This window comes from Onychomys torridus, unplaced genomic scaffold, assembly GCF_903995425.1.
Source record: "Onychomys torridus unplaced genomic scaffold, mOncTor1.1, whole genome shotgun sequence".
NCBI lineage: Eukaryota > Metazoa > Chordata > Mammalia > Rodentia > Cricetidae > Onychomys > Onychomys torridus.
In genome coordinates this window covers 1-27,482 of record NW_023411191.1, presented here as the reverse complement: position 1 = coordinate 27,482, position 27,482 = coordinate 1, and the positions used below count along the sequence as shown (strand labels likewise).

At 40.9% G+C, this 27,482-nt stretch overlaps 1 protein-coding gene across 1 annotated transcript; it reads right to left on the bottom strand.

Moving 5' to 3' along the window:
* Positions 1 to 217: 217 nt before the first annotated feature.
* On the bottom strand, positions 218 to 22,471 carry LOC118575014 (lysocardiolipin acyltransferase 1-like). Its single transcript, XM_036175742.1, has 3 exons — positions 22,302 to 22,471; positions 18,116 to 18,314; positions 218 to 315 (listed from the first exon to the last, which is right to left on the bottom strand). The coding sequence occupies exons 1-3, from the start codon at positions 22,464 to 22,466 to the stop codon at positions 218 to 220; spliced, it is 462 nt and encodes a 153-aa protein (XP_036031635.1). The 5' UTR covers positions 22,467 to 22,471.
* Positions 22,472 to 27,482: the final 5,011 nt, after the last annotated feature.

Below are 27,482 nucleotides of genomic sequence, written 5' to 3'. Positions count from 1 at the left end.
GATCTTCTTCTTACGTGTTTCAAGGCCTTTCATGTTGGTCACAGGCAACTTTATGGCAGGTAGCATTTAGAAGAAGGTGATTATTAGTCACAGGTCAACACTGTCCTAATAGGGCTCACTAGATGTCAGAGAGCTACATATAAATCTCAGAAGAATGTGCCACATTCATTTTAAAACACATTTAAAGATAAGTGCTCACCTTCTCTTAGACGGTCCATCACAAAAGTAAATCCAGTAGTTCTTGGATGTAAGACATATTCGTATTTTTGAAGTCCATTCTTCTCAGCAAATCATTACTCCGAACCTTGTTATTTTCTAAACAAAATAATAGACTGTTAGTAAAGTAAAAGATGATAGTGGGTAATGAAAAACAGTAAGAATTTCTTAGATAAAAATACCACTTATGAACAGGCATGGTGGACATACCTTTAATCCCTGGACTCAGAAGGCAGAGGCAGGCAGATCTTCAGGAGTTCAAGACCAGCTTAGTCTACATAAATTCCAGGACAGGCAGGACTAATAGTGAGACTTGGCCTGCCCCTAAAAGATACTTACATATTCCATTGTTACAGACAGTATATAAAGATGATGTAAACATTGAATATGTATATGAATGCTTTGCTTCCATATATGTGTACCAGTGTGTGTGATATCCAAGGAGGCTAGAAGAGGATGTCAGACTTTGTGAACGGGAGTTACAGATGGATGTGAGTAGCCCTGTGGATGCTAGAAACCAAAGTGAGTCCTCTACAAGAGTATCAAATGCTCTTAACCACTGAGCCACTTCTCCAGCCCCAAAATGCAAACATTTGGGATAATCCCTTACAAAGAACTCAATCTATTGGTATGTGTGTGGATATATGTAAATATATGTTAGGAAGAAGGCTTTAATAAGTTCCCTTAAATTTATATCACTAAATTTAAAATTATTTAAAAGCCAGTATGTAACAAAAATTGAGATATAAAACACAAAAACCTACTAAGCTCAAATGTTCATTAACCTTTATGTGAGGTGAGGATGTAATTCAGTGATATAGCACTTGTCTACCATGTGCAGGGCCCTAGGTTCAATCCCCACTACCACCAATAATTTTAAAAAATCCTTAAATAATAAAAGTTCAAATATAATATAAAATGCTAATAAAACTGAACATTAACAAAAGTCAAGGATTTAGAGACATCCAGAAGAAATGGCCAGCAATCAAATATATCAGATGAATGTTTTCTTTAACCCAATAATTTAGGCTTTCAAAGCAAAGTGAAATATCTGCCTTGCTCAAGCACAGAGGGGCTAATATTACTAACCAACAACACTGCACAACAAAATAAGCACACGATTAGCACATCATGTACAAACATCTGAACATGGTTTGGCCGAATATAGTTACAGAGACAAGTATATGTTCCAATTGTTGGCAATAACTTCTTTTTCCATTCCATGAGGTCACTTTACAAAGTCCAAGAAGAACCAAATTCATTATTCAGCAAATACAATTGGAAAATAAAGTGTTCAAAACTTTGGCCTTGACTAGAGATCAGGAAATACCTTCTGATGACAGCAGACATTTGGGCCTGTAACCCAGCTCTATTTGGAAACCTACAGGCTAGTATAAGAAAAATATCTACATAAACACAGCTTTCCTGGGAGTAAATTTAAGAATGGGAGTTCTCCAGCCCTCCAGCAACCACAGATGCCTCCCCCAACACAACAGCCAGCAGCTACTTTTAGAGGCCTTGTTCATTTCTGACAGAGGCACCGAGTCCAGTGTCCTCAGCTTCCCCAGCGAGTAAAGGGAAAGGCCTTGGACATGAAAAACATCAGCTCTTCTCCACTAGTCTGTGACTATCCTGGGCATGGGGCGATAAAACAGTACTTCTGGTTCACTGACTGGCAGACCTTACATGGGATGAGCAGTCCCAGAGGCACCAGAGGGGTGAGCAGTCTGTTTTCCAGTTGTTGGTGACTTGGGGTTCTCAGGTAGAACGGAATTCTGTTGCAGATGTGAATACAAACACACACAGCTCTAAAATGTACAGTCACACTGTGAGAAGTTGGAAATGATCAGACCAATGAGTGTGACCATGTTCTCCCCCTCCTTCATCTTCCCATTCCCAGGTCGTCATTATTAGTAACTGCACTAGCATCCCATTTTCCAACCGCAGCCTCTTGCCAGCTCACTGCCTGCAATGTTCCCACTCCAGCACCACCTCCACCCACACCCACAGCACTGCCGGCCACTCATCTTCTCAAGGCAACCTGGCATTCTGACCTCAGGCCTGTGCAGCTGCTATCCAATTACCCAGAAGGCCTCCTGCTGCTGATGCAGTCTTCTGCCTTCTACATATGGCCCCTACATTTTAAGAGAAACTTCATAGAGAGGCTTGCCCTGATCACTTTAACAGACTAGCATCCTTGACTCTCTATCTACCCATCCTGCTTTATTTTTCTACACAAACTCTTACAACATCTGTACAGATTATTATCTTATTCCTCATCTAACATAAGCTCCAAAGAAGGGAATTAAATTTGTATATAAAGTTTCAGACACTAGGATATTTACTACATAAAGAAACTTTATATACAAAAGTGTCAAATTGTATATAATAATTGTTAAAACCATGACAGTCTTCCTATAACTCACACACAATGACTACAGCACTCATCTCAACAGCTAGGGATGAGGGGTAATGCCTTGCAAGCATACAGTGCTGTTCTGGAATACAGATGTGCTACAGTTTACCTATCCCCTGTTCACTCCTAATTTAGGCTAACCCGAATCTGAGACTCTCTTACCGCTACTAGAAATCTTTATTCTGGTCATATTTATTAGGGGTAAATGTTCCTGACATTTTTCATGTTTTCCAGTTACACTTCTTGGTGTCCCCTTCTCCCACTGTTTCCTGTCTTTGGTTGAAATTAAGGATTTTTTTGCCCCTTCACTTGTTCTCTAAAATCCAGGCTTTTCTATAACTCAGCTGTCCCATTTGTCCATGTATACTATCAATGTCAGGGAGCACTGGGTACCACAGGGACAATATGGCTGCCACAGGACAGTATTGCCCATAATATGAAACATGAACTTTCTACCCCATGGCAGACAGTGTGCTGACATCAGCTTGACTAGCTTGGAAACTGAACATCCCATTTCATTCCTTGGCTTTTTTTCACCCTCCTATATTTGGTAAGCCTGCTGAACCACACAACCCCTTCAACACTGAGTTCAATTATTAGTCTCCACCAACCAAAACAGCTCCTAATTCTAGCACTGTGTAAACAGCAAGACTCCAGTTTAAATTTAAGTTTAATTTTTTAAAAGTAAAATAATGCCCAAAACGTATGCTTCTTTACCAACACCCTTCTTCAGGACTCAGTTGCTCCAAATACTGTTTACTTCTCTATTACATTCCTAAACTAGATGGAAATGTTTTCGATATTTATATTTGACCCCAAGTTTGCTGACCTCTTTGCTTGTGCCCTTCTGTTAGTGCTTTCTTTTGAAAATTGTTTCTGTCCTCACATTCCTGAAATGTATTTTTGGTTCCTAACTTTGGAAGCTGGTTTGGCTAAAAATAGAATCTGAGGTTCCAAATCACTGTTTCCTCAGAATTTCAGAACATTTCCCACAGCCCTCTCTCCCTCCATGCAACCAGTGCTGCTAGCATCTAGGAAGAAGCCAAACCCAAGATCATCCATGCAATAGCCTACCAACTACTCCTTCAGCTTTTATGATTTTTCTCTTCTGTCCCAATAACTGAGTCAATTTCAACAATCATATTTTTGTTTTTAAAATTTTCAAATGGTTCTTTCCCATACCAGCTATTTTCTGAAAAAAGGAGTGTAATTATAAAAATAATGTTTAGTGAATACTAACAACGTGCTTGGTATTTATTACTCTGAGCATTTAATTTCATTAATTTTTACGACAACTATGAATCAGTTACGATCTATCTTACCTACTGCATAGATAAGGCACTCTGAAATGCCTCTCACTATGTAGCCCAAGCCTGAGCTAGCCTCAAATTCTCTTTGTAGCCCAGGCTGGCCTTGAACTCACAATAATCTGATTCTCATAGCTGTCTCCTAGTATGCTATGTTATCCTTACTTTGTTGGCTTGAAATCACGGCATCAAATGTTTTAAGTCAGTGTGAAGGGGCTGAAGAGATGCTCAGTGGTGAAGAGTGCATACTGCTCCCTCAGAGGACCCAACTTTGCTTCTCAGCACCCATGTTGTGTAGTTTGTGACCACTCATGACTTCAGCTCCAAAAGAACCGACACCTCTAGGTACCCACAGGCATCTGCACTCCTGAGCACACACCTATACACACGAGGACACACACAGACAACTTAAATATTAACAAACCTTTATAAAATCAGTGCGAGGTATATTCTGAACAGCTTGCCTGCAATGTGTACTTGAATTTCTCTAAGTATATTAAATATAGTGTATATGCTCAGAGAATTATTATTCATATGACAAGTCCAATTGTATAAAACATTCAATTCTTTAAAGCTGTATGTAAGGTTTCTACAAATGTTTATTTGTACTGTGTTCGCATTTGTAAAGAATGTTCTAGGGCTGGCAAGACAGCTCAGAAACTGAAGGCCCTCACGGCCAAGCCTGATATCTGAGTTCAATCCCAAGGCCTCGTGTGGTAGAAGAGAAGTTGTCCTCTGACCTGCACCTGTGCACCATGGCATCCACGTGTACACACGCACAGATGTAAGGAAAAGAAAACACCGCCGCACCGCCCACCTCTCCCCTCTCCCGAGACTACAGTCCTCCCTGGGGCCTCTGCCATTTCCTTTCCACTTAAACGCCAGGCACCAGTGCTTTCAATCTCCTTCACACAAATTGTTGTGGTTGTCGTTTTCATAAAAAAAAAAAATAACAAGGTCTTGCAAGGAATTGTTTCCTCAATTTTACTGTCACCAGGGCATATTTTATCCATGTTTAGAAATACTTGGATTTTACTTAACCTTAATGAAATTTTCTAAACATGTATTTTCATAACATTTACTTAAACTTTCAAGTTAGTTGATGGCAGTGCAATTTAAAATTACAAATCAATCTACGCCTCAAATTTTCACACTTTCCCATGCATTGTCTTCACCTGGACTTTTAAGGAAAGAATGTGTGGTGTCAGCTAGCCGCAGACCACCCAGAGGGAGACCACCACTGCGGGAGAACCAGGGAGAAGGCTCAAGGAGAAGTCAGGAATCGGCGAGGAGAATGACAGACAGACATATGATATGTTGATGTGCTGCTGCAATTTTACTTCTGTATAGGCAATGCTTATATACTTTTACAATCAAGGAACTTGGCAGGGGGTTACATCAGACCATTATTTTCTACAATTACTCAGAATCAGTAAGAAACAATAACAAGAGACATCCATATCTATTTTTGTGTATCATTTCCTCAGCGGGAGTTCATTGTGGCTATTGCCTGAGGGCATGATCTCAGAATTTTGTGAAATCTGTCTCGTGCCAGCGACCATATCTGTGGGAGCCAAACTCTTGCCAGTCTGGGTTATATTTTATTATTATATACCCATTTGTTTTTAAAGTCGTTTTTTTCCTTCATAATTTACCCATCTGTTTCCAACTTCATCATAACTTCTTGTATATGGGAGCGGCTTTAGGTAATTTTTACTTTTGGGGGTCCACCTAGGGGCTGTCCACCAGCTCCCTCCTAAAAAGTACTGTGTATACCCCCCCGGGAAGTGTGTGCTGGGGAATTTTCTCTAACTCTTTCTCTCTAGAAGGGTCTGGCACGCTATGTTTACTCCCTCGTAACATTTTTATTTTTCACTTTCATTTTTGGGCTCTCTGGCTGTTTCTGACAAGAGCTTGCGCTGCTCTACTCTAAACAGGAACGACCCCAGAGATGTATTTGAGGAAGTCTTTTGAGGTTCCTTATACACTGGTCTGATAAATGGAGGTGCTCCGGGTACAGGTGACCTGGGTCAGTCATGTTGGTGCCGACCTGTACTGGTCATGTTGATAACTGGAGAACACACAGATAAGACATACAGAGAAAGATCGTGATTAGTGCCAACAAGGACTGTCCTCAAGGCCATTTCGTTCTCCAGGGCTTCCTGGGATCCTCAGGCTGCATGACGATCGCTGATTGTGGGGGAACCGCTTGAGGCCACGCTCCAGGAAGCTCTAACCTCAACCCTTCAGCTGCTGGGCCCCAGCACAGCGGCATACTTGCTACAGCTACACAGTTGTCACAGCTGTGGGCGTAGCATCAGCTAGCCCCGCTAATACCATCTTCATTATACACCCAGTCTCAGCATCAGCATCAATCACCTCTCAAGGAGAGGGGAGAAACCCCTGGGTACTCTGTGTCCTACCACAGTCATAATCTATAATTTAGCTTTGTTCTTCTTTACACTTCTTTTTATTAAGATGTAGAATTTGCTAGAAGAAACTATTTATTTGAATGTATTTTTGTTTCATTTTGTTTTGTGTTTTGTTTCATTCTGTAGCCCTGGCTATCCTGGAACTCCCTCTGTAGGACCTCCAACTCAGAGACCCACCTGCTTCTGTCTCTCGAGTGCTGGGTTTAAAGATATGCACCACCACCAGCTGGGTCAATTGAATATATTTTAACTTAATACATTCTTTCCTTTTTAAAAAAAATATTTATTTTGTATACCATTTTCTGCCTGCATGCATGCCTGTGTGCTAGAAGACAGCACCAAAGAGAGACACCAGATCTCATTATACAGGGCTGTGAGCCACCATGTGGTTGCCAGGAATTGAACTCACAGCCTCTAGAAGAGCAGCCAGTGCTGGTAACCTGAGCCATCTCTCCAGGCCCAATACATTGTTTCTTAATAAGTATACTTATATGCAATGTTTTTTCTTGCACTCTTTTTTGGTACAGATGGCATACAGTTAAGGAATCATAAAAACATCTGCATTACTCATCTATTACTCTTAGACTGAACCTTGGTGATAGCTTAGGCATTATCACTGCTGTCTGTATACCTGCCAGTGCATGCAATAAGGTGTCTTCCGTAGCACTATAAAGAAGACATCAGAAACCAAAGTAGCTAGACAATTGTTCCCTTCCATGATATTTTCGATTCTGAATAGAGGATAAGGAAGAAACCAAGAAATGCTACCTAAAGGCCTCTAATTAATTGAGAATGAAGAATATGAGCAGATGCAGACTTTAAGTGAAAACACTACAGCAAAGTTCCAGAGAAACATTGTGACTGAGTGGGTGCTTCTATGCAACAGTAGCTATAAAAATAAATCCAGAAACTAACTAACAAGCATTCACAGTTCCCAGAATGCCAACCTCAGTCATGACACTACTGCCACATAGACAAAGTCAGGGAAACACCATCTTCCTGGAATTTATGTAAAAAATGGAGTAATCCTCTCCACTACTCTTCTGAGAGGATCAATTTCCACAAAGCCTCTGGCTTTTCAAAATATCTTGACTGGAGGCAGACCATTAATTTATGACCTTTCCCTTCAAGAATTCTATTGCAGTATGCCTGTTATGAGGCTTCACAGATGCCTGTACTCAAACAAAAGGCAAGGCATAAAACGCAAGTGAGCAAGTAAACAATGTTCTAAAACAAACATTTTAAAACACAACTCCAAACTTGAAAAACCACAAATTTGAGAAGAAAAACAAACCAAAACAACAACAACGACAAAACATACATGGCACATCCCAATATATTCGACAAGAGCAGAGATTACACTAGAGACTACCCCATCTCCTGGCAGCCTTGCACACTTGTTTGACATTAAAGAAAAACAAACATCCACTAATGGCATTTGTTGGCAAGACAAGGATTCTCATTTGTGGTGCAATTTAGGGGTTCCATTCTAGCACAGGCCAATAGTTTTTCCATCCTTTAGATTTGCCATTGATCAATTTCTAGATACATTATCATCTATCCATAACTTTATCGAATTCTCAAACTAAGTATATCACTAGCTCTGTAAGATCCAGACTATAATAGCACCTCCAATGTGGAGGACAGAACCATGACAAATCCCTCAGCATAGCCACATGCCAACTCTTGAACTATTGCATATGTCACGTTACAGACAATGGGCAGCAGAGGTTGCTACATAGATAATTTTAAACACTGGAAGATTAACCTAGATTAATTTAGTGAGCCAAAAGTAGTAATAAAAGCCCTTAAAAGTAGAAGAGATTGAGGTGCAGAAGGGAGACTTCAGTATCAAAATGAAAGGGTAAAGACTCAACTTGCCACTGCTGTCTTTTAAGATGGAAGAAGAAGCTATAAGCCAAGGAATGTGGTATCTACTAAATAGAGGAAAAGGCCAGAAAACAGCTCCTACAGAGAGCATGTCCAAAAGGAAGCAGAGTCAGGCAGGGTGGTGCACAGCTTTAACTGCAGACTCAGGAGGCAAATGGATCTCTCTGAGTTTGAAGCCAACCTAGTCTACATAGTGAGACCTTGTCAGAGGAGGAGGGAGAGGGAGTCTTAGAACACCAGAATGTAAGCAGGTAAAAGAAACAAGATGGGTATATATATATAAAAAAAGATGTATCAGCCTGCAAGAATTTCCAACATCCAAAGCTCAAAAGTTTTCAGTAATAAATAAAATAATGATAGCACTAGACAATAAGCCAAATAATAAAACAAATATGATGAGCATAGATTTTTAGTGATGAACTTATTATGATTACTGGTGAATACACAGAATATAGTATAATGAATATAGTACCAAGGCAGTAGAGAAACCTGGCTGACTCCACACCACATCACTCAAGTGATTCAGATAAACGTCACCAAAGACAGAGCACTTGCTATTATGAACCTCTCTGAGAAGAGATTGGCACTTCACCTCTGTGGTATTTATCCCCCAGATGCTTGACCACCATCTAACGTAGAAACATGAAGAAACTCAACTTAAAATGAAGAAGATCCTACCCAGAAGCACCATGTAAATCAAGTGCATAATGACATGAAGTGTGCCAGCAGCAGCCACATCAGAGGAGCAGCAGGTGTCAACTGAAGTGCAGGTCTCGGCCACCAGGAGGCAATCACTGACAGGTGAATCTCCAGAATGTCTTTTGCTTCTGCTGTGCCTTTGCATGTTTGCTGCTGACATTTTTCTCTGATATCTGGCATGGTGTGAATAGGTGTGGGGAGATCCCCACTGCCTGTGATGTAGTGCATTTATCTCATGGAAACATCCTGTTCTATTAGGCATTTTTACCTGTGGATTATTAAGAAGGTAATTCCTTCCTAAAATGTACTGTCCAATTTGATAATAATAGTTAGTTTAAATAGAGTTTTGATGATAAAAATACAAACAAAGAATTGTCGCACAGCCTGAACACAAAAGTTTCTAGTGAGGGACCATACAGACTGTGGCTTAGGTTAATGATTAAGAGAAACAACTGAGTTCCATTTGTCCAGCCAGTTTAAACTCTTTTAATCTTAATGTTGGGAGATGTGTTCACAGGTTTCGAAGTGCATCATAGCTGAATCAAAGCTTTGAAAATAACTTAAGGAGGTTAGACTAAGATGTTTTTGTTAAATAGCTTTGAGGTAAAAAAAAAAAAAAACAAGAAGACAATCAAAAGTTTTAGAAAGGCACAGAGTTGAAAGAGGAACTCATTAAGGTCAGAGAACAAGAACAAAGCAGCCCAATTATCATTAGCTGACATGCCTTTCTTGCTGGGATTGGTTGGTGATCAAAGTTGACGATTAATTCCTTGTACCCATGTCTGCCCTCGATCTTCTGATACAAGAAACTATTGATGAGTGGATGTGCACCCCAAAGATTTATAGTAGAGCTGACTGATTCTTTTTCATACATAAAATTTAGATTTGTGATTCCTTTAAGATTCTTTAAAAGATTACCTTTCAAGATAAGTAATAAAGTGACTGGTCCTTCTTTGTAACTGCAGTATGCAGACTGCCAGTAAAAGCATACCTTGCTTGTTTACACATTGTGAACCTATACAAGTTGCTTGGGAATGAATGTACATGAGTTGGAATGTACATCGTTCTTAGAATAGTTTTGTTTTCACCTGTAATTCGTAAAGCATTTAGTCATGTAAAGGAATGGGAAAACATGCTGTTTTTACTTCTATTTACTGTAATTGTTTCACTAGAAAAACAGAATGCACCCACATTGTAATTGTTATATTGACTGAAAGATTTGCTGGGGTATGTAAGCTGTAAGGAAAGAATAAAGGTAGAGTTTAATGAGTTTAAATGAGTTAGAAGGAAAACATCAAGAACGAGAGAGTTAGAAGGAATAAGATGGAAAAACATCAAGAATGAGAGAATAAGGAAAAAGTAAAGATAGAGTTAGAAGGAAAACATCAAGAATGAGAGAAGGAAATCACCAGGAAAATAAAGAATGGAGAATGCAAAAGAAGAACAAAGAAAAGGTCTGAAGGAAACGGTCAAAAGAGGGTGTGAGTGTCTTTTCCCTTCACCCCCTCAGAGAGAAAGGCACAGTAAGTGCAGACTGTGGATTCCCTTTGAGCCCTGCACTGCTGGAGGCTGGTCCCCCAGGCAGCCACACAAGTGGAACAAGAATGGCTAAAATAAAGTTGGTTCTTCAGAGGGATGGGGCCAGAAATGACATGAACAGACAGATGTGTTGACTGTTTATGACTTCTACAGTGCCATTCTAACCTTTCATTTGAATGAACTACTGCCATGAAAAAAACTAACAGCATGGGAGACTGGGTAAATGGGGACATATTTACTACCTTTCTATTTCCAATACATCTATAATTATTCCATAGAAAAGTGCTTCTTTCAGAACATTTACTTGTTGATGCAAAATTCTGCTTGATTAAAAATATTTAAGTAGTGACCATTTTCCATCTACTATCAAAGCCTAAATATCTTACTAGAAGTCATAGGAGCTATATTAATTGCTTTCAATATTTAGAGAGTTATCAAGTAACAATATTTTTTAAAAGATTTTTAAAATGTATTTAATTTTAAGTGCACTGGTGTTTTGTCTGTGTGTGGGTGTCAGATCCCCTGGAACGGTTGTGAGCTGCCATGCTGGGTGATGAGAACTGAACCTGGTCCTCTGGAAGAGCAGCCAGTGCTCTTAACCACTGAGTCATCTCTCCAGACCCAATGTTTTGTGGGGTTTTTACTTGTTTGTTTTTTGGTTTTTTTGAGACAGGGTTTCTCTGTGTGGCACTGGCTGCCCTGTGGAAGTCACTTTGTAGACCAGGCTGGCCTGGACCTCAGAGATCCTCCTGCCTTTGCCTCCCAATGCTAGGATTAAAGGCATGCACCACCATCACCTGATTTGAAACATAAGGAGACCATTTTCTATAAGATTTACTACAAAAAAATAACAAAAATTGCAGCGTCACACTTTAAAAATGCTACATGCTTATAATAAACATAATAGCTAATCCATCACAGCACCAAAAATGCAATCAGTTTACATCCTTAGTCACAAGAAAAGTGTTAATGACAAACACTGGTCGAATAATCCATTGGAACTCAGGTTAGCAAACAACTCTCAGGTACACACAGTCCATCTGTGTGTCCTTTTACTGTATTGAAAAGTTTGTCATTGCATTGATTGTCTCACCAATAAATACAAAGCTGACTAAAAGCCTTAAAGTTCACCCAAATAATTCCTTTACTGCTCTCCTAAAGTGACTAACAAAAGCACACCTTAGAGATCATTTTAAAATGTAAGTACATTTTCAAGGAAAGGAATTCTTTGATTTTTCAGCCGACCTAAGGATGCAAACTACGCTTGTTGCTTTCACATGCCCCACCTGCAACGATGCACACCTGACTGATGGATCAGCTGCAGCACACATCAACATGATATCCAAGTTAAGAAATGGACTGTAGTTCAGTAAGGGCTTGACTGGGTAAAACCTAAAGCCATTTCTCTGGACAAAGGAAACCTGTCAACTTCCACTCAGTTTTTATAAAACCCTAATTCATGCCAAGCAGTTAACCCACCAATGAGCACTTCACAGCATGCAGAAATGGTGGGAAGCATGTTATCCACAATGTTTAGGGCTGTCAGGAACAGGAGAGCCAGCTACCAGTCTAGACCTAAACAGGCAAGGCTTAAGTCTCCCACATGAAAGAAATCTGGCCCCAAGGCTGGCTCAGAGCCCAGGATGTCATTTCCTAGCTGCTATGCCTTCCTGCGTGTGTGTACCTCACCACTTTCTTGTTTTGTGATTGGCCTTTCTGTTCCCCAACACACACAGCCAAGTCTTTTCATGTCCTATATGCTATTTTAACAGGCTTGGCTGGTCTACATTGAAGTTATGAATTCAGAATTGTCAGCTGGATATGGCGGACACTAAAACTCAAGCTCCACAGGAACAGGGTTTTGAGGTGTGAGAATGTGCGGGACCTTTTGTTCTTGGATGTCCTGGTCTGGAGTGGAGTCTTTGAGAAGGCAAGGGATGGAAAGAAAGCCTTGGAATGAGAAATGTTTCTGCATTTGCTAGGGACTCTTGGAACTATTTCCAGGGACTTAAGTTAGTTCAGAATGTTCACCATGTCTTTCTTTTTTTTTTTTTTGGTTTTTTGAGACAGGGTTTCTCTGTGTAACTTTGTGTCTTTCCTGGATCTCACTCTGTAGACCAGGCTGGCCTCAAACTCACAAAGATCTGCCTGCCTCTGCCTCCCGAGTGCTGGGATTAAAGGCATGTGCCACCACCATGTCTTCTGGGGAACACCTCTCCGGCGGATACTGCAAGCTGTTAAATCCCTCCCAGCTCTCTATCATATCTTCAGTTATGGTTTAAGCATCATCGTTGAAACGTTTAAAGTCACACTGGTTTTCTTCCCGGAATGACTCCAATTATTAGTTGAGTGTGCTTTGCCCTAAATGCTTGGTGCTGCAGATGGGTTATTTTGTGTAGTTTTAAAAAGTATTTTCATACACATAATTCAAACCAAGTCTAAATACAAAATTCACTTGACTCGCATATAAATCTTATAATCAGAGCCTGAATGATTTTAAACAAGGGTTTTAGTAATTTTGTGCTTTCTGAAAGCCACATGAGGTCAGGGATAGAATGTTTGGCTTGCGGTATCATGTTAGTATTTAAAAACTCAGACTTCTGAGCATTTCCAATTCCAGATCATCTATGAAGGTGCTCAGGCTGATGCAGGTATGAGAGCACCTGTTCCAACCTTCTACTCCATCGCATCCCCTGGTGCCACTAATTGTTTCCTAATTTTGGTTCTCTTTGCCTTCCTTGTAAAGTAGTATGTAATTTTCTTGACAGTATGCTTCCTGATATGGTATTTTCCTCTATGTTCTTCTTTAACTCAGTGGATTCTCACATTTGATCTTATTTTCCTGTCAACTATCATTCTTTGTATTTCTCATTCAAAGGGTTTTATTCAAATGCCTTCATCATAGTATTTGATTCATTTTATAGTGTTAGGGTTTTTTTTCCTGCTTCTGTTCTACATATCTACAACAAATAAGACTGAAACTAATTTAAAATATCCCAATTTTAAAAATAGCTAAAAACACTCTTCCAACTAAGAAAGTTGAGGCATCCCTATTTGCAGATATTAATTCTATATGTAGGAGCCTCTAAAGATTCCACCAGAAAACAGAGCTCATAAACACTCTCGGCACAGTGACAGGATATGACATCAACATATAAAAATCAATAGCTTTTGTAACATACCAGTGACAAAAATAATCCCATTCGCAATGAACTCAAAAAAATTAAGATATCTTGGACAAAGCTAACTAAGGAAATGAAAAATCCCTCTAAATGTAAAGTATAAAACACAGAAGAAAAACTGAAGAAAACACTAGCAGACTGAAAAGCCTCCCCAAGTTCACGAATCAGAATAATTAATATTGTGAAAACAGCTGTCTTGAGCCGGGTGGTGGTGGTGCACGCCTTAAATCCCAGCAATCGGGAGGCAGAGCCAGGCAGATCTCTGTGAGTTCGAGGACAGCCAAGGCTACCAAGTGAGTTCCAGGAAAGGCGCAAAGCTACACAGAGAAATCCTGTCTCAAAAACCAAAAAAGAAAACAGCTGTCTTGCTGAAAGCAATCCACGGATCAAATGCACTCTCCATCTACAATCCAGCACTATTTTTCATAGAAATAATGGAAGTGGGTCTTTAAATTCATAGGGAAGATGAAAAACCTGATACCCAAAGAAATCCTGAGCAAAAACAGATACAGAAGGGAACCTCTGACTTTAAGTTATACTACTGAGCCATAGTAAAAAAAAAAAAAAAAAGCAGCATGGCACTGGTACAGAGACAGACATGAACATCAGTGGGATAAAACAGGATCCAGAGATGAGCCCACACAGCTACAGCTACTTAATTTTTGACAAATATGGCAAAATACACACTGGAGAACACACAGCCTCTTCAACAAACGCTGCTGGGCAAACTGTACATCTACAAGTAGAAGAATGAACGTAGACCTTTATCTTCCACCTGCACAAACATCAGCTCCAAATGGAAAAACCTCGACGTCAGAGCCAGAACTCGGAAACTGTTAGAGGGAAAGCAGAGAAAATACTCCAGGTACAGGCATGGGTAAGCACTTTCTCAGTAGGACTACAGCCACTCACAAAATCAGGGGGGCAATCATGAAATGAAAAAGTTCTGTGTCACAAGGACACAGTTGAGGGAGTGAAGAAATCCTCATGAGCACAAAACACACAAAGGGCCATATTAAACAAAACAAGAAAGCAGTTAATTCAATTTTTTAAATGAGCTAAGAGGTTGACCACACAGTTCTTAAAAACTGCAATGTAAGTGGCTAGCAAACATTTGAAAATGTGTTCAATGTCCTTACCCATCAAATAAATGAAAATTAAAACTACTTTGAGGGTCCGTGTCATTCCAGCATGAATGTTTGTTATCAAGGAGACAGGGGACAACAGACACTGGTGAGGATGGAGAGAAAAGGAGAGTCTCAGTCAGCATCTGTGGAAATGTAATCTGGGGTGGTCCCTGGATAAGTAGGTGTGGCGGTTTCTACAAGACCTCAAAACAGGGATTCCAAAGACCCAGGCCATGTCTACAGGACTCCATATCCCACCGATAGCCTTGTGCATCCATGTTCACTGCGGCTTTATTCACAAGAGCAAGGAGATGGAAACAGCCCAGATGTCCACCAACTGATGAATGGGCAGAGAAGGTGTGGTCATGCACACCACAGAACTCTACGCAGCCACAGAGAAAACTGAAATTATGAAACAGCATGAAAATAGATGGAGGAGGGAAATAATGTATTATGTGCGCTAACTTAGGGTCACATAGGCAAATTCAGCTTTTATTTTATGGATATGCGCATTTATGAAGAAGTGAGGAAACTACAGATTCCTAAAGAGAGCTAGCTGTGCAGCGGACCACACGTGATGCGAAAGCGGGGTAGAAGCAGCAGGAGGGAGAAAGAGTTCAGTGGGTGGGAGGACGGAAGAGCGGGAAGGAGGAGGTAGGAGGAAGGGTCAACCAACACTAATGATGTCTGGAAAAGAGGAGGAGGGATTCCGATACTCAATCGACTTAATCTAAACATTTTCCTCTAAGTGTTTGAAATGAAAATGCCCTATGTGGGCAGATAAATCAGCTCACAGAAGCCACATGTTATTAAACAAAAATCCCAGTGCAAGGAATTCTCTCTCTATGAGATTTTCAGTCAGTCAGTGAGGGCCCTAAAGCTCCCAAACAATACAGGCAAATGTCCTTCAATTGGTTCTTCTCCAAAATCAGAGCAAGACCCTATTGTGGAAAAATGCCACATACATTGATCACAGGACACAGAGAAAGGAAGCTGGAAATGGGCTAATGCAACCTCCCTGCTAGCTGGCTTTCATAACACTGCAGGGTGCCACAGAGATTGCTAGGGGAGAATTGTCATCAACAGTCTTACAGAGCGTGTGCATGCGTGTGTGTGCATGCCCGCGCTTATCAACTGGCCAGGTAAGATGTGCCAATTGGTGCAATAGTAGCAAATCATTTATGGAGATTATCAACTGCTTTTCTAATTTGATGTGATGCCTAATTCACAGGAAGGAATGCACATCTGATACGGTGGCTGGGAGGTCATAGGCTCCAGTGAGAAGGCTACTGCTGATGTTTTACTAAATGGGATGATGTGCCTTCAAAGTGTCCTCTAGTATAACTACATTCTTGCAGCTGTCAGCTCTACTCAGAGAAGCTTCTTTTTCCAGGGAGCTATGGTGACCGCAGAAACTCCTAATTGGTAATGTCTCTCAAATCTCCAGTTATCAATGAGACGTCTATATTATCTCTCCAAGGCTCTGGAAATACCATGGAAGGAGCAGAAAAGATGTAAGAGCAACAAGAAGGGACTGAGCAGTGTGGACCACTGCCTTCTGGAATGGCACGACTACTGTACTGACAGCAGCTTTGATTACCTGCGTAAGACTGGGCCCTGTGGTGAAAAGGGGAGCCTCGCGGGACCTCAGCCGCTCTTGAGGATTTCTATGTACTCATAATAGAAAGGAGGAACAGGTATTTTCCAGTGGTGCAGGCACTGGAAAGGCATCTACACTCCTGTGAGCAAACTCTTACCTGTGCTCCTGTAAACAAGTTTTATATTCGGTCATATCAAAATAGAAAGAGACACCAAAGTACGAGGTGGCCAACTCAGAAAATGGAAAAGGATTCATGAGAGTGGGGTGAGACAAAATAAGGAAATGGAGTGAACCTGATCAAAAAAACATATGTGCATATATAAAAATGTCATAATGATAGGCTAATTAAGTATTTTCAGCCTGGTGGTGGTGGTGCACGCCTGTAATCCCAGCACTCGGGAGGCAGAGGCAGGTGGATCTCTCTGAGTTCGAGGCCAGCCTTGTCTACAGAGCTAGTCCAAGACAGGCTCCAAAGCTACTGAGAAAACCTGTCTCGAAAAAAGAAAAGAAAAAAAATATTTTCAAAAAGTGAAAGAAGCAGAAAGCATGTGGTCTTGCCTTCAAGAAAGAAGTCCATTGTCAAAAGCCTCAACCAGCCTGGTGGTGCAGTACAATCCTAGCACCCACAAGGCTGAGGCAAGAGGACTCGAGTTCGAGGCCAGCCTGAGGTTGTCTCATAAAAACAAACCAAGAAAACCCAAAAAAAGATCAGACTCAAACAAACAACTAAGTAATACAGGACACGGTTCTAACAAGTGTAAAGAACAGAGAGGATGCTAAGATCAAGCCTGCCGCCGGAGGAGAACCTCTGTGGGACTGGTCTAGAAGCAGGCAAGCTGAGGAGAGAGTGGCTAAGTTTGGACTCCTGACTGCCTGAGAATGCATTTGCGTCATTTTAATTTGTGAATGAAGTTTTACAAGAAAGCAACCAACTTATTAGATTCATGTCTTTCAATGTGGTAGTCCTAGGAAATGATCTACTTCCGTGATGATAGTTTATTTTCTCCTCTAGAGTCAAAATAGTTTTAAAACAGAGATTAAGATAAAATCACCATAACAAAGCCATTAAGATAAAAGTAGTCCAATTGTGGAGAAAGAGGAGGGACTGTAAGAGTGTGAATTGTTGAGAGCAAGATTGGAAAAGCACAGGGACAAATAGCCAAATGAATGGAAGTACATGAATTATGAACCAAAAGCTGTGGAGCTCCCAGCTGGATCAGGCCCTCTGGGATAAGTGAGACAACTGAATAGCTTGAACTGTTTGGGAGGCACCCAGGCAGTGGGACCCAGACCTGTCCTTGGTGCATGAGCTGGCTGTTTGGAACCTTGGGCTTACACAGGGATACTTTGCTCAGCCTGGAAGGAGGGGACTGGACCTGTCTGGACTGAATCCACCAGGTTGAATTGAATCCCCAGGGGAGTCTTGGCCCTGGAGGAGATGGGAATGGAGGGGAGGGACTGGGGGAAGGGGAGGGGGGAAGGACAGGGTAACCCATGGCTGATGTGTACAATTAAAACACAAATATAATAAATAAAAAAGGAGGGAAAAAAAATACAAGATAAAAAGAAACTGCCAATATTTTTAGCTTCATGAGAAAAGCTGAGAATAACGTAAGTTCAACTTACCTCATTTTAGTCTTAGAGAAGCGGGTACATTATATACAAAACTGAGAGTTAATCACTTAAAATAACATATGAATAACATACCAAATCCAGGAACACTTTTGAGGCTGGATTTGAGGCAAATTTTCTCCAATCTGAGGTAGCTGTATCTCATTAGACAATTCCACAGGAACATCCAGTCTACTCTTGTCCGATGGTTCATGATGATGACGCTCCTTTCTCCAGGCACAAACGCATCACCTGTGATAACCACTTTTACACCAAACATGGTCTCCAACAACGCCTACCAAAAATGAAAAACGCACACATAGAGCAACTTAGGATTTCTAGGTTAAGAGCCAGATGTGAGAGTATTCTTAATCATGTTTATAAATTTATTAGATATTTACAATAGTCAAAATAAATGAAAACAATATTTAAGAGTTATGAATCTTTTTCATTCTTGCTAATCTTGTCATGACTACACTATATTGCTTTTATAATAAAAAAAAAAGATGAACTTAAAAACTAACTAAATGAAAAAATTGTCTTTGGAAAAACAAATCTGAATCCAAACTAAATGATTTAATTATATTTTTAAAAATTATCGCAATTTTCCATAGATAAATTTTATCATGTTATATCCTATGATTTCTAACATATAAAACATAGTTTTCCACATTCTTGCTTTTGTTATAAATGTGGGGAGGTGTTGATCAAGTATGAGAGAATGAAGTACCACTTCTTCCACTAATTTAATTTCTGGAAGTTTCATAATAGAAAAACATGAACTACATTTCAAATCTCCAGTTATATACTATTAAGTTCAAAGAAATACAAAAGATTCTACTAGTACTTTTAAGGATATAAAGATAAGATATTACATAATTTTTCTCAAAAGAATAATAAAAAATGTAACACTGTCGGACTGAAGAAACTAAATTTCATTTTTTTTTCTGTAAGATGGCCTTTTCTTACTCAAAAACAATACATTAAGACTAAAATAACTGTGTCTACTAAAATCTTTTGGCCTACCACCTACGTCTGGCACATATGAATGCTCCAATGCTTGCTGAGTGTGTTAACTAACATTTCTAAGACTGTGAATATAATCTAGACTAAATATTCAGAAGAAAAGTGTGTGTTACATCTAGAGTTCTTAAGAAGTTTAGACTGTCCAGAATCTGCCTTCAAGCTCCCTCTACTAGTCTCCCAAAAGCCAAGACTACAGTGTGCATTACATTCCCAACTTCAGTCTCAATCCCAAACTACTGTATGTAACATCCTACTTTAATTCGTAACTAATCAAGAGAGGGTTAACAGAGAGGTTAAAAGCTAAGACAAGCAAACCTCTCAAACACCTCGAAGTCACTCAGCATTGACAGCAAAGAGCTCTGAATATCTACGGTAGCATGGAGCACAAACAGCAGTGACGGAGAGGCAAACAATCATGTATTAAACATCCACGTGGAAGGCCTTCTGCAAGAGCAGGGCAGTTTAGAGAGAAATTAACACAGGAAAGAAACAACTATCTAACAAGTTATAGTCATGGCTACTGCATCCCCAAGAGGACATTTGGGTTGGATGGCTAGGTAGAGCTACCACTAGAGCAGGCCACGATGCTCTTGACCTGCTGGTCAGTGACAGTTACTGCGAGGACCACGGAGACAGGAGGGTTGCTGGGGCTTGCTGGCTGCTAGTCTGAGAGAATGTGAGCCCCAGGCTCAGGGAAAAACCCCACACCTCAAAGGGAGTAAGTGAACAGGGGTGAAGTAAAATACAGGACACACTCACTCTTCTGACCTACTTGTGCACACACCACACGTGCACACACACACACACACACACACACACACACACACACACACCAATACACTCGCATTATTCATTAACATGTGCATTTGTGTTTATTAACTTTTCGATGTTTTTTCTATTTAAAAATTATAAAGCTTTATGGGCTGGGCATGGTTGCACATGCCTTTAATCCCAGCACTTGTGAGGGCAGAGGTAAATGGATCCCTGTTTCTGTGAAATAATAATATTAACAATCTACTTCTATTCCATAAGAAAGGAAAGAAATGTTTCATTCAAGTGAAAAGTAGAACAGACAAGGTGTGTAAACTCACATTGAGGACATTTTAGGTTAAAGGGTTGTCACCTCCACAAGGTAGATACCCTTATCTGTCCTGTTCATCATTACATCCAAGAATCTGGCTCCATTCTGCCTGTGTCCTCAGAATGTTAGTGAAGGGGAATTTAAAGATAATGGACTAATTTATTTGGCAGAAGAAAATTTAAGACAAGAGAGCATTTACTCTGTGGCATGGCTGCTTTTTACCATATTTACCCATAGTTAAAAAGAGAAAAAGAGCTGGGCAGTGGTGGCACACACCTTTAATCCCAGCACTCAGGAGGTACAGACAGGCGGATCTCTGTGAGTCTGAGCCAGCCTGGTCTACAGAGCGAGATCCAGGACAGGGCGCAAAGCTACACAGAGAAACCCTGTCTCGAAAAACAAAACAAACAAAAAACAAAAAAAACAAAAACAAACAAAAGAGTATTCTTTGAAATGTGCAGTTTGTTGGGGGAAGTTGTAAACTTTACAGCAAAGAACAACCACGTGGCTCTGTGCTGGGTCAACAGGAAATGCCCTGAGAGAAAGACACCCAATAAGGGTTCCAACTTGAGAAGGTGAAAACTCACTCGAAAAGAGAAATCCTGACTGGAAATGTAGCTGAAGGTGTTCCCCATGCCTTGAAAGTGCTCCCCAGTGTCAGCACAGGGAAGCTAACAGCTGTGCTTCATGGGGACCAGGCTATAGCTCCCACTGGTAGAAGGATGTGACCCACACTGACCATGTTACTAGCTTTGCAGGCATGAAAGATCCAAGACTGAAGAGTTCATGGAGTCCCCTTCAGAGAAGCAGCTGAATGTGCGCAGGGGCAGACTCTCCGTAAGGGCACTGCAGAGAGGACACGCATGAGGCTCTGGAAGGCGAGCCTCAGTTTCTACAGAGACCCACGATACTGAAGATGTCAGGATCCTTTTCACCTTCAGTGGTTTTTGTCAGAGTATTTCATCACAGAAAGAGAAGAGCACTGGTCCAGCAAGTGACTGGATCCCTAAAGCTTCCACTTCCTTCTCTGTAAGATGCTGACTATGTGGCACCGGAAACAAACCATCCTCCTCAGCACTTACGGGGTCACATAAGTGGTCAACTGGTTTTAACTATCACTGCATCTGGATTCTTTACAACTGTTTTCTGTGTTACAGAGCCTTCAATTCTTTTGTACCCTGAGCTAAATATACAAGCACACCATGGTTACTCGTGCCCCAGGCCACTGGCAGCCTTCTCCTTGTGCCTGCGAACAGATCACTTTAAGTGTGAGTGGAGAAAAAAGGTCAGAAGAGAGGAGGTCCAGGCTGGCAGGACTGCATTTCAATAGAACAGATACATCTGTACAGAAATCTTAAAATACAACTTTATTTCATTTATATTTTTGTCATTATCAGAAAAGAAGTGAATCAATCACATCTCTGTCAGAAGTTTAAAAAGATGGGTTATTATTCACATTTTTACTTAAAATTTTTTCATATAACTTGATATTCTTTCTCTTCCCCATAGAATCTTTTTGTTGTGTTCTTTTGTTTTTGTTTTTTCGAGACAAGGTTTCTCTGTGTAGCTTTGCTTTTCCTGGAACTCACTCGGTAGCCCAGGCTGGCCTCGAACTCACAGAGATCCACCTGCCTCTGCTCCCGAGTGCTAGGATTAAAGGCATGCACCACCACTGCCCAGCCCCATAGAATCTTAATATGTGTTACTGATTTGTAAAACACAAAATGGAAATGGAGAATAAAATTTAATGATGTAAAAATTCTTCAATGTTTAAAATTTACCTATGTTTCTAGATAAAAATTGTAACTTACATTATGTAAAATATTTAAAAAATCATGAATTTAGAAAGAAGCTCTTTAAAATTAACATATTTTTCTAGATAAAAATTATACCTTATATTATATAAAATATAAAAGAAAATTCATGAAGAATTTAGAAAGAAGCTCTTAATTTTCTGTAAGTTTTTTTTTTTTAATAAGGGTTTGCGTTAAGGACATGAATGTTTATATTTCTTTTTTTTTTCTATTTTCCCACTTCTTTTTTAAGTCAGATGTGCCTACTATAAAACACCAGGGACTTCTGTTTCCCTGAAAACCAAATATCTGGTGCTAAAAAAATACAAGAGATGGGCCACCCAATACAAGCAGACAAAGCCTTCTCTGGTGGGGAACTTACCACAGGAAGCATGAGCCATGTAGCCACAAGTCGGCTGCTGATCCAGTGATACCATGACAGGCTTATAAACATCAAAGGAATAATGGGACCCAGCATAAAAATACTTCCAAAAAAGCTTCCTGAAAACAGGAAGAGTATAAAATAAATCCCCTTCCATGACACCATGATTCTGAAACATAAAAAAACAAAGATTATGTTTTATGCATTTAGCTGTTCCAATTCCATCAAAATTATAGATACAAATATCTTTAATGAGGCTACTGAACAACTCTGATGAAGGCTAGAGAAGACTGAATTCCCTGTTCTACAAGCGTAACAAGTTGCCAGTACACTAGAAACTGATCCTCTCACAAGAGTATATAAATGTCTGTTCTCCAAAAACATATGCTAACTGGTGTGCCCTGAACTGTTACTCTGACATTGCCAATACACTGTTAATTTTTTTCAAAATCATGTATTTAGACAACTGGAGAAATGTGCTGTATTTTCTTGAACAGCACAGTGTATTTCTCAGGTCATCTAAAAGTAGATTTTAAAAGTTGAAAAAAAAACCAATGCGCCGGTGCATATTGACCCTTCTCCCTTGGGAAATGCAGGGAATGACTTCAGCTGAAAGGTCATGATGAATTGTCCAGCTGACTAGAGCTGGTTCAGGCTCAATAGCTGACTTAGCAGGTCCCCACAGGCCTGGTCCTTAACTGCCTTCCTCCTCTAGGTCAGAAAATCTCCAGTCTGACTTTGAACAGGCCACTGCTCAGGATGAGAGCCTCCTGCAGACAGAACTGCTGCAGCAGGAGCACTAAGCCTCTCAGGCAAGTGAGCCCATTGCATTCCATCCCCAGCAAACATGGAATTGGTGGGGGACTGGGAGCTCTTGAACTTGGCTTCCAGGGTGAATAGGCCTTGATTTATTTTCTGGCCCGTGGCCCAGCCAGGATGTTTCTGTGTCTGATTGCCTTTCCTTCTCATATAGCAGATCTTCAGAGAACTGAGGAGGCCAAAAAAGCCACAGATGCCTTGAACCCATGACATTCTAAACTCTCAGATCAAGGCTTCCTCCTCAGAAGACAATCCTTTAGAGCTGTGAACTCACCAGTGAGGAAAATACCAGCTGTCTTCCAGGTGATCCAGACCCAATCAGATCTCTTGGTCTGCTGATTCAGTACACCTAAAGCAAAGAAAGCATCAAAAATGAGCTTGAGATGCAGAAAACCTGATCCAAGAATTACTGAGAACCCTGACATTCAACAGCAAGTGGCCACTGTGAGGGGTACTAAAACATGGAGGAAAGAGGTGTAGTGAGCAAGACTATTTCTGTCAGTTTAATGTGGATGGCTTTGACTAGCTGACTGAGTTCTCAGGTCTCCCTATGTGGTTTGAAATCTGTCATGGAAGACTGGGTTGATGTCATGCTTTTCCAGACAGACCACACCCAAAAGGATCATATTTCATTCTCCAGTACAGTGTTGAAGCTCACTCCATATCATGCACTAGTGTTGATGAAGAGAATGCACCAAAGAGATCTCCACAGTCCATCATTCTTCATGTTATCCATTTTTCCATATTCAAATGAGTGAGTATTCTTTGGTTGCCAAGCCTGACCTGAAATGACTGGTCCTGAGAAAGGATTTACAGAAGACATCTGAGGCATCTTTGTTTTTCTTGGCACTCAGATGCTGCCCATGGACTTGTCGGGTCTCGAGAAAGCACAGAAGCATCTGACAGATTCAAATAGTGACCAAGACATTGCAGGATCAGCAGTGTGTGATAATTTATCAAAAGCTTCCCAATGGTGCACAAAGTTTGCTCTAGGAAATATCTCATTCTAGTGCTAGTGAGGGCTTTTCCTACAAAACCTGAAGGAGGGATGGCTAAACTAGCTTTGAAAAGGCTTTTCACAATCACTGTCTTCCTACCGTGTTTCCAAGCCCAGCCACAGGCTGTAGGTCTGTGCTGGTAAATGCACAGCAAGAGAATGCTGCTGACCTTAATTTTATGTATGGTTTTTGGTTGGGTTTTGTTTGCTTTGGGTTTTTTTTTCTTTTTGGTTTCTTTGTTGTGGTTTAGCTTTTGCTATTCATCTATTCTTTCATTTGTTCTTGTTGTTTTGATATTTGCTAAGGATATTCACTGTTTATGTTGACTGATCTCTTTAAGCCCCTATTGAGTAAAATAACTGTATTTTTATTTTAATAAAATGATTTAGTACTTTTCTGTCTTAGAACCAATTTCTTTACTCAGGTGTGTTGCCTCACTCAAGTAGCACCAGAAACTCCTGTAACATCAAGAACTCTTGTGAGCCCAGCTTGGGCTATATATTGAGTTTCCAGTCAGCCAGGTCTACACAGGGATTAGGATGTGGATATCATTTTATGTTGGGAAAAGTATTGATACTATATCTCTGTGTCCCTATATTTAGCTCTCCCTAAAAGACATTATTCTGGATACACATTTCCTGAAATGATCATGAGCACTCAATTAATGAGAAGCATAACAGTATTGCTCTAAAGCCTCTCAGGAAATTAGAAGATTGATTAAAGAAGCTTTAAATAAATCCATGGACTGCTTGCCACCTGGGGCAATGATAATGTCCCTTCCTGGGCTGCTGCCAAAGCCATGTCCTGTCCATGGCCAGAAGAAGCCGTGCTGGTCTTTGTTGATGTCCATATCTCCTCTTTCCTGTGAAGGCCTTGCAACAACCTGCAGTCTGCGCCAACACCTATGACCATGTTGGTGTTAAAAGGCTTTTCCCCCAAAAGTGATGTTTGTCTTAGAGGCCTGTGCTGCCACCTTGGAGCAAATGACATCCGGGTCAGGACTGTTGTTTGGGTTGTGTTTGGGTCCATGGCTCTGTTGCAGCCAGGGTCTGTGTTGATATCTCTGGCTCCTGTGGCCATCAAAGGCAGTGCAGATGCCTGGAATGTGGGCCACTACCTGTGTACATGGTACTGCTGGGTCTAATCCAAACTGAGTGACCAGGCCTGGGCTGCAGTCTAGGACCATATCTGTGTTGATGTTGAAAACAGCTAGGATCTGTCTTCATGCCCATGGCCTCTGTTTGCAACAAAGTCGCACAAAAGTACGTAGGTGTCTAGGCTTCTATGTAGGTATCCAAGGGCTGTGCTTCTGTTGGGCCCATACAGATCTGAATGGCCAATGCTGCCACTAGAGGCCCTGGTGTCCTCTGAACCTAGGTTGCTTTCAAAAGACATGTCTGTATCTTTTGCCCTGCAACATCCTCCAACTATATTGATGTCAGTGGCTCCTGTTACCTCCAAAGTCAGGTTAGGTTAACCCAGAATTATCTGGGGGAGCTGGACCTGCCCCCTACCAACTGCAGCAGTCCAGTGAGTGGGACCAGTACCAGGATGGAGCAGCAAATTAGACAGTATCTTGTTAGTAGTCATCCAGGTGAGCTGTCCCTGAGACTGTGAGATCAAAAGAACTGAGTCCACCTCCTTCTTCTACCTTGTGTTGTTCAGGGTGAGAGAAAGATGCCTGCCCCACCTAAGCACACACATGCTACCTGCAGCTGGTGGGAGAGTTGGTCTCTGGGGAATAAGAACAGAGGAGCTGGGGCAGCCTCACACCAACTGTAGCAATTGGGATTGTGGGTTTGGCACCTAACCTGGACAAAACAGCAGAGCTGTCTCTAGTGGTCTGAGGGTGAGTAAGTCAGAAGCCAGGGCATGAGATCAGGAAAACTAGCCTCTTTCCATTCTGCCTGCAGCATGGGGTGAGCTAACTAGACAGTCCTGGAGAGCTTTCCTGGGTGTTGAGGTGAGGAAATGTGCTGGGCTAACCAAACTGCTACCATCCATGCCAGAATCAGGGCTGAGTTATCCCACCTTAACATCATCTTTGTCTATGAACTGCTGGACATATGTGAAAGGCTGGGACATACCTATCCAAAGCTGCATGATCTCCATGACACAAGGCATCAATAGGATTTCCAAGAAGAGTACAAATGAAGGTCCATCATCTATAGTGTAGAGAAGCCAGAGTTGGCCTGGAACACTCACAAGCAAAGATCTATGGACTAAAGAGTACATTGTGTGACTTACTGGGCCACACTACAGACTCCCCCAAGACTTTTGTTTCTTTGTGTTTAATTTTGGGTTTTCAGCTTTTCTTTTAAATTTGTTTTGTTTTGTGGGGGAGGTTTCAAGGGCAGAGCTCAGATGTGAGGGAATGAGTTGGGGGGAAAATGGGATTGGGATGCATGATATAAAACCAACAGAGTATCAATAAAACGTTTAAAATAAAAAAGAAATTAGGTAAGCCAGAGCTGTCTGCTGTGGACACACTAAACTCTCCTGCCCACCTGTTCACAAATAACCTGTCAGAGGCTTAATATTAATTATAAACTATTTGATCTATGGCTCAGGCTTCTTGGTAGTTAGCTCTTTCGACTCAAATGAAGCTATTTCTATTAATCTATGTGTTGCCACATGGCTGTGGATAGAACTAGAAAATACCATCCTGAGTGAGATAACCTAGACTCAGAAAGACAAACATGATATGTACTCACTAATAAGTGGATACTAGATGTAAAGCAAAGGATAACTAGACTACAACCCACAGCTCCTGAGAAGCTAGGAAACAGGAAGGTCCCTAAGACAGATGCATGGATCACCTTGGGAAGGGGAAATAGAGGAGATCTCCAGGAGGGAACTGGGTTTTAGGGGATTTAAGGGGCCCCCTGGCAATAGGTTCAGGATCCATCCTTGGTGCATGAGCTGGCATTTTGGAGCCTATTACCTATGGTGAGACACCTTGCACCCTTGCCTTGATGCAGGGAGGGAGAGGGGCTTGGACCTGCCTCAACTGAATGTACCAGGCTTGGCTGACTCCCCATGTGAGGGCTTACCTCACTGGAAGAGGGAATGGTGGGCATGGGTTAGTTCTGTAGTTAATATGTCAAGAGTATATGTCTTATAAATATTTCTAGATAAATTTATGGCAAAATACTAGTAAGAAATAAACATGCAATGGTTTATGATGGAAAGTTACAATGTCATTGATTGTATAACAAATATAGTAAGAAATCTTCCAAGTGATGTGCACGTTTAAGGCAAGAAAATAATGGAAGGGATATATGTTTGAGAGTAATGCATAACCTACCTACTAGCACTATATGCATAAAGTGGAATATGATTATAGTATAAACAAAGTGCAGGA

Coding starts and splice junctions, on each gene's coding strand:
- LOC118575014 (XM_036175742.1), bottom strand. CDS start 22,466: ATGGTGTCATGGAAGGGGATTTATTTTATACTCTTCCTGTTTTCAGGA. Junction 18,315..22,301: donor CATGGCTCATGCTTCCTGTG/GTAAGTTCCCCA, acceptor CATTTTTGGTAG/GCGTTGTTGGAGACCATGTT. Junction 316..18,115: donor CAAAAGTGTTCCTGGATTTG/GTATGTTATTCA, acceptor TATTTTGTTTAG/AAAATAACAAGGTTCGGAGT.